The 8,297-nt window shown below is 48.8% G+C and overlaps 1 protein-coding gene across 1 annotated transcript; it reads left to right on the top strand.

Annotated features, from left to right (window-relative positions):
- Positions 1-4,034: 4,034 nt before the first annotated feature.
- LOC107118952 (cholinesterase-like) lies at positions 4,035-6,553 on the top strand (the record flags this gene model as incomplete). The annotated part of the gene is made up of 2 exons (XM_015421356.1): positions 4,035-4,927; positions 6,541-6,553. Coding segments are annotated over exons 1-2 (906 nt in total), but the record flags the coding sequence as incomplete, so codon positions are not given.
- Positions 6,554-8,297: the final 1,744 nt, after the last annotated feature.

The following is an 8,297-nucleotide window of genomic DNA, read 5'->3' as shown; positions in this document are numbered from 1 at the left end:
GGCCATGGGACAGAGACAGTACTGGTCGCTCTCATGGATGACCTCCGGAGACATCTGGATCGGGGCGGGATGGCAGTGCTGCTTCTAGACCTGTCGACATCGTTCGACATGGTCGACCATCAGCTCCTTGCCTACCGCCTCGCCGACATGGGAATTCAGGGGCTTGCCATGCAATGGCTTGTCTCCTTTCTCCAAGGTCGGGGACAAAGGGTGGCCATTGGGGAGCAGCAGTCCCAAAGGCACACACTAGTGTGTGGTGTGCCCCAAGGGGCTGTGCTCTCCCCGATGCTATTTAACATCTATATGCGATTTTTGTCTTAATTCAGGAAAGATGCCTCCAGAGCAAACTAATTTATGCAGTAGCCAAATTGCTCACTTATAGCTTTAATGCCAGTCGCTCACAAAAGAGCATCCCGGGATGTGACAGGAAGAGGGGGAGCTGGATAATAACCAACAGACCAAAAGGGCCAAGGACAAGAAACAAAAAACAGTCATCAAGAGGTTCCAGTGATGTCAGGGGGTGTGGCCTTATGACACACTTCCAGTGATGTCAGGGGGTGTGGCCTTATGACACACTTCCGGTGATGTCAGGGGGTTTGGCATATGCTAATGAGTTATGCTAATGAGCTCCGGCAGCTCTTTTTCTACAAAAAGACCCCTGCGTAGAGTTCAGAGTTGGAGATGAGAGGGCAAGGCAAGCAGGTGTGTAACCCTGCTCCATTCTATGCAGGGCTGGTTCCAGGTTTGAGGGGGGCAGGCAGAGAATGTCCAGGGAGGCTCTCCCCTCCTTGGCTACTCGGCAGCTGCCCCAAACCTCTCCTCTTGTCCACCTATCTGCATACCCCCCCTTGTCAGTGCATCCTTCTGGTGCCTATGCTCACACTCACCCACATGCCTTTTCCTTGACAGCATGGGATGTCATGTGCAGTGGGGACTTCTGCCAGATGACCTCCAGAAGCACTGCCGTGCAGCACCCACCCCCCCAAAAAACACAGTGATAGGCAGCGCAGAGAGCTTGGAGCATGCGTGGTGACAGAGTGCTTGCAAGCCAATGGGTGGAGGAAGGCTGCATGGATGAGTGACGGGGAGGTGCATGGGCAGGAGACAAGTGGTTGTGGGCCCTGCTGGAGGGAGCTGCCCATGAGCATGATGATGTCAGTCCTACTTCTACACCCACTCAGCACATACAGGAAGAAAGGTCTGAACAGAACTAAGATGATAACATATGTGTATGTGAAATATTTATTCATTTATTCCAGTGTGGTGTAGTGGCTAACATTGGCAGGACTCTAATCTGGAGAACCAGGTTTGATTCCCCACTCCTCCACATGCAGCCAGCTGGGTGACCTTGGGCCAGTCAAAGTTCTCTGAGAGCTGTTCTCTCAAGAGCAGTTCTCTCAGAGTTCACTCAGCCCCACCTACTTCACATGGTGTCTGTTGTGGGGAAAGGAAGGGAAGGCAATTGTAAGCCACTTTGAGACTCCTTCGGGTAGTGAAAAGCGGGGTATAAAATCTACTCTTCTTCTCGTTCCTCCTGCAGCAATCATTTTGTAGTTGGCTCCACCCCCTGTGGCAGCCATTTTGTATTTCTGCCCACCCCCACCCTGTGTCAGAATTTCAAAAGTGCCCGCAGGTTTGAAAAGATTGGGAACCCCTGGACTAGGATTACAGAATTGGGAAACAATGTGAACCATATGCTACCTAAGGCAAACTATAATACGAACAATATAGAAAAGGTATAAAACAGTGCAGTAAAAGCATGTGATACCTACAATAATCATTTTCGTTCCCACAACAATCCGATTCCATTATAAAGGTGCCATTCGGGACTGTTCATTCTATTATAGCTTTAATCTCTTTGTTTTTTTTAAAAAAAATGCCCTGTTGAACATTATGGTTTTGGACGTTTTGAGGAATGACGGAAGTGTGGGAGCCTTCCTGACCTCCTTTGGCAGGCTGTTCCTCAAGGCAGAGGCCACCACTGAGAATTCGCGTGAACAGGCAAGCTGTTCACCTCCTCCATTTGCAGGACAGCACCACAAAGCTGTCAGAGAGGAACGTAATAGGAGAGACGGTCTGGCAGGCACGTGGGTCTAAGGCTTGTTGGGCGATAACGAGAACCTTGAGTTGAACTTGGTAGATAATCAGTAACTAATGGAGTATCTGCAGAATGGGTGTGACGCATGTGCCCAACAGTAACTGGGCCACGGTATTCTGTACTAACTGGAGTGTCTGAGCTATCTTTAAGGGCAGACCCATACAGAGTGCATTTTGGAACCTAGCTTTGAGGTAACCGTAGCATGCCATGATCAGCCGAATCAAGGTAAGGGGCCATCTTTTGGGCTAAAAGAGGCAGATAGAAGGCCTCTTCTTTTGAAGCTGCATGAACTTCTCCAGTAATAATGCTGGGCCCATTTTAACTCCTCGGCTCATCACTGAGTCAGCTAGAATCATCTGGACTCCATCACTGGTGGGGAGCACAACGTCCCCCAGGACGTCAGCTATCCCAGCCAGCATTACCTCTGTCTTCTCAGGATTCGGTTTCAGCTTGTTCACTCTAAACCCAGTTAACCGTAGCTGTAAGGCACTGCTTCAGGATCTCTCCGGCATCTAGACAAAGGAACATAAAGCTGGGTGTCGTCAACATACTGATGACAGCCAGCAGCAAATACAGGAATGATTTCTCCTAAGGGCTTTACATAGATATTGAACAGGTGGAAAGATAAGATGGATCTCTAAGGAACCCATGACACAGTTCTCACTCGGATGACAGTTGGTCTCCAGCGGCTACCTCCTGAGAGCTGCCCACAAGGTGCAATATAAACCATTCCAAGGCAGAACCCTTAACAAGATGGCATGGTCCACAGTGTCAAACACTGCTAATAGAACCAGTAAGATGAACAGAGAGGCATGGCCTGGGCCCCGCTCAGTCAGGAGGAAGTTGACAGAGTCCTTATATCTGTGCGTCCAACCATGTGCCGCCCTGATCCGTGCCCTTCCTGGCTCATTAAAATGGGCCACAAGGGGTTTCGAGGTGCCGTAAGGGAGATGATCAATAAGTCCCTCTTGGAGGGACGGTTCCCTGAGGCACTCAAGGAGGCGATGGTCCATCCTCTCCTGAAAAAACCAACTCTGGACCTGGCTGGATTGGCCAACTATTGGCCGGAGTCCAATTTGCCCCATTTGGGCAAATTGATTAAGAGAGTGGTGGCGACACAGCTTCAGAGTTTTCTAGATGACGCTTCTGTCCTCGATCCATTCCATTCCAGCGTTTGCCCAGGTCATGGGATGGAGACAGTACTGGTTGCCCTTACTGACGACCTTCGGAGGCATCTGGATCGAGGCGGTGTGGTGGCACTGTTGTTGTTAGATCTGTCAGCTGCGTTTGACACAGTCGACCACCAGTTGCTGACCCACCACCTTGCCGACGCGGGAATACAGGGGCTTGCTCTTCAATGGCTTGCCTCTTTTCTCCAAGGTCGGGGACAGAGGGTGGCGATAGGGGAACAGGAGTCCTGGAGGCACCCACCTTAATGTGGTGTGCCTCAGGGGGCAGTGCTTTCCCCGATGTTGTTTAACATCTATATGTGCCCTCTCGCCCAGATTGCCAGGAGGTTTGGCCTGGGTTGCCATCAATATGCTGATGACACCCAGCTCTATCTGATGTTGAGCGGCTTATCGGGCTCCAACCCAGAAGATCTGAACTGGGCACTACAGGCCGTGGCTGGGTGGCTCAGGCTGAGCTGGCTGAAACCCACGACGGTCCTGTGCCTGAGTCGGTGCAGACCGGGGTTGGGGCTCCCTCTCCCAACCTTCGATGGGGCGCCGTTGGTGCCAGTGTTGGAGGTTAGGAGATGGGAGTGCTCCTGGATCCCTCCTTAATGATGGAGGCCCAGGTGGCAGCCACTGCCAGATTGGCATTTTATCATCTTAGGCTGATTTGGCAGTTGGTTCCCTTCCTCGGCCACGATGACCTGGCTACAGTGATCCATGCGACGGTGTCCTCGAGGTTAGACTACTGTAATGCCCTCTACATGGGGCTGCCTTTGGCCTTTGGAGGAGATCCCACGCGGGTGACCATTTTCGGACATAGTGCTGGAGGAGCCTTGGTGGGTTTCCATCTCCTCTCCCCAGAAAGCCAGCCCCTTTTTGCCCGGGCTGTGATGCAAAGTGGAACTATGAATGCTGTCTGGGCTTGGATAAGTCCTGAGGAGGCCAAACAGAGAGCCCTTGATCTGGCCCAAAAGCTGGGCTGTACTCAAGATGATGGCGCTGATGTGGTGACATGCCTGCAGAGAAAGGAAGTAGGGGGTTTCACTCAGTATGAGTTATCTGCATTGAATAATACGATGCTTCTGTACATTCCCTTCACGCCCACCACTGATGGAGAGTTCCTTCCCAAGGACCTGCAGACACTTCTGGATACTGGGTGCATTCCAAACAAAGCCGTTCTCATTGGCACTACTTCCGACGAATGGGCTTTGTACATGTCGAACACTTTTCCAGATGTCAAAGATGTGCTAATAACTAGGGAGCAGCTGGTGGAGGGTGTGAAGAGGATGGTACGAGGGGCCACAGAAAACGTTGTTGAGGCTGTGGTGCAGGAATACAGCAAAGAGGTCCATGGCCCCACATCCTACCGCTCGGTCATGGTGCAGTCCAGTAGTGATTACTTCTCCGTATGCCCCTCAGCAGAAATTGCTGCAAAGTTGACCGAAGCTGGGAGTCCTGTGTACACTTACTACTTCACACAGCACACCTCGGGATCTGTTTGGCCTGAGTGGTTTGGGGCACCCCATGGTGCTGAACTGCCTTACATATTTGGCACTTTTAAGACAGTCCTGGCTGCCAACCAAACATGCACAGAGGAGGAGGCTGCGTTAAGCCGCAGGGTGCAGCGATACTGGGCAGAGTTTGCTAGACATGGGTAAGGCATCCCCTTTTCCTCTCGTGGCCTTCTGCTCTCTACCACAGGCATGCCCTTTGGTTTAAAACCATTGAGTAAGGGTGAGAAAATGCCTACCAGTTCTTTCACCAATATGACTCACTGTATTCAGCCACACACCACCCCACAATCAAATTTCCACCAGAAAGCAACACAGAAACGACACAATAATTGGCCAGAGGGCTACCCACGGGGTCTGATGAATCTTGGTATCTTCCACCAGGCACATGTTTATTGTGAGGAAAGCTCACTCATAGGAGATCAAGTAAGCAATGGCCCACACTGCATAGGCACAATGCTCCCTCTAAGCTGTGGAGTCTTGTGAGCAAAAATTTTACTTTGTGAGCTACTGGCATTAAAGTTGTGAGTGAGCTATTTGGGTACTACATAAATTAGTTTGCTCTGGAGCCATCCTTCCTGAGCTAAGACAAACATGTGTGAGCCAGAGGCTAAAAAACTGTGAGCTAGCTCACACTAACTCACCTTAGAGGGAACACTGGTCGCAGCTTCGTGTGGGTAAGTTCTGCAACCTGATCATTGTAGGTTGCTGCTGGAGCTGTTACAGGCTGCTGGAGCTGCTGAAGTCTCTATTCTCATGGTGCAGGCGTTGATGTTGCTAACCTTTTAGAAATCTGGTAGTGCAGTACAGTTGCCAGCGCCACTTTGGGAAATTCCTGGAGATTTAGGGGTGGAGTTGAGGGAGGGCAGGGTCTGGAGAGAAGAGGGACCTCAGTGGAATATTCTGCCATAGAGTCCCACGCTACGAAGAAGCAATTTTCTCCAGAGGAACTAAGCTCTGTAGACTGGAGATCAGTCATAATTCTAGGTAGGGATGCCAGTCTTGCAGGTGGGGGTGGGGGATCCTCTGTTTCTTGGGGCTTCCCTCAGATGCCAGCCAGCTGTCTAGTGGGGGGAGCCCCACCCCCAACATTCCTCCGCACCCTTCCCCCATCTAATCGCTCCAGCACACACTCAAGCCGTCGGGTCTGCCCATTCCATCCCTACTTAGTTCCGTTTCCCCCCCCCTTTGCTTAGCAGTATGCGCATAACTGCATACTCCATGGGGAACCCTCCATGGGGGGTTCACTTCCTCGTTTATGCACATGGGAAACAAAAGGCAAAAAAACCCCTCTCACTTACCCGAAGGTGGCGTCTGATCACACAGCACAACGGGATGTGTGATTGCATGACTTTGAGTCAAATTCCACCAGAGGTAATAGGGGTGCTTCCCCTCCATGCCAAATGGCACATCTGACCACAGCCTAAGGTGTACTTGATTCAAGTGTAATGTAATTCATTGTTTCCATTACTAAGATTTAATTAATCAATCAAAACATTTTTATGCTACTTTACCAGCTAATTAGGGCTCCCAAGGCGGCAAACATGAAAATCTTTTGAAGTTAAAAATAACATTTAAAATAATAAAATACTTCAATAAAAACACATAAACGTTTAACAGGAAAACCAGGTATGAGTATTGTAAACTTCCCACCAGGGCTGAGCATAAAACAAATGAATAGTTTCAATATGGTACATAGTTCACACAGGACCTTGCCCTGTACTGCATTGAGATTTTTTCTCCATTCTCTTCACAGGAATCCTAATGGGGTAAGCACCAATGAGGTTCAGTGGCCACTCTACAATACCACAGAGCAGAACTTCTTCTTCCTTAGAACACAACCACCCCAAGCTCTACAGAAATCACCTGCCCAACATTGTGGTTTCTGGGAAACACAGGTTTTGAATGTCGCACAGCCAAGTGAGTTCAGCTTTTAGATTCATGAGGTCTACTTTGGGTTGGTCAGGGAGCGGCTGATATCTCCTGAGAGAAATGTTTCTAAAAAATTTGGCTTGGCTTATATTGTTTCATGATCCTTCCCTCAGTGGTTGGGGCTGTTTACTTACGCATCTTACTGACTGAATTGGCAGCAAGCATGTCCACACATACAAGAACTGGTCCCAAAGCAAATTAGTTCAGCAGTCCTAAGATTCTTAAATCTTTTCCAGACCTCCTAAATTGGTTTTTCTTTCTCTGGTCAAACCAGCTGTACAGATGGTTCTTGCCCTGACCTGGATGGCCCAAGCTGACCCAATCTCATCAGATCTCAGGAGCTAAGCAGGGTCAGCCCTGGTTAGTACTTGGATGGGAGACCACCAAGGAAGTCCAGGGTTGCTCTGTAGAGGCAGGCAGTGGCCAACGGCCTTTGTTTGTCTCTTGCCTTTAAAACCCTATGACGGTTTGCCACAAGTCAGCTGTGACTTGACGGCACTTTCCACCCCCAGATGGTCCTTTGTGGGGTGCCATCCCAGTCTTATGGCATTTGTGGAGACATTTCCAGATCGGACCCCACTGTTCACTGCTCTGGAGTGTTCCAGAGTAAGTAACAAGCATTTTTAAATGGGAGAAGCTCCTTAAACACAGGGCCATTGGGAAGTGCTCATTCAAGAGAACCTTTTCACTGAAAGCTCACCCTCGTGATTTCTTGCCATTCCTTCCGACTGTAAGTGTGATTTCTACACAGGTCTCTTCTTCAGCCCACATTGCAGTTTGACCACATCGTATTCCTATGTTGGTTATAGGTAACTGATGGACTTCCTGCTCCTTAAGGACAGGCCCAGATGGTTCCAAGAAGCCTGGAAAAGCACAGGAGAATATTCCATGCTGAGTAATAAAGATCAGTTTCCTGTACAGATGTTGTTTGGTTTGAACTCACTCACACAAGTCTGCTTAAAACATATAGCTGAAGGTCCATCTTTGCACTGGAACCCTCAGGCAAATTGCCGTTCTACTGTCCTGAGAAGTTCACTGTCGCTGAGTGTAATGCACATCAGGACAAAAAATCTCAACTGCAAGTGTATGCTGATGGGGTCTGAACTTGCTGAGACTGTGAGAGAAAAATATTGTAGTGGGGTCGTGGTGGATAGCCCAATGGCAGTGTCAACACAGTGCGCTACACTGGCGAAAAAGGCAAATCCTATGTTAGGGATTATTGGAAAAGGGATTGAGAATAAAATGACAGGTATTGTTTGTTTGTTTGTTTGTTGAGCAATATTTTTATTGGGTTTTAACAATATAAGCCTGTTTCATACATTTATACCAAATCAACAAGAATACAAATACATTTTTTCATTTCATTTCCCCATTCCAGCAATACAGAAGTATCAATCATGTTACTTAATATAAACAAAGTATCCTATTACTACGCTCCACCTTATTATTCCCGCTAAGTTGAGCAAACAAAAAAGAATCTTTTAATTTTCCTTTTGAATAGCATACTGCCCTAGATAACCTATCAGTTCATATTGGCAATATTGAAACATACTAACACAAGAGGGGGACCCGCGATACTCG

The sequence above is a fragment of the Gekko japonicus genome, unplaced genomic scaffold (genome assembly GCF_001447785.1).
Source record: "Gekko japonicus isolate JY-2015 unplaced genomic scaffold, Gekko_japonicus_V1.1 scaffold599, whole genome shotgun sequence".
NCBI lineage: Eukaryota > Metazoa > Chordata > Lepidosauria > Squamata > Gekkonidae > Gekko > Gekko japonicus.
The sequence above is the reverse complement of the archived record's forward strand: the minus strand, read 5'-3'. Positions and strand labels throughout refer to the sequence as shown.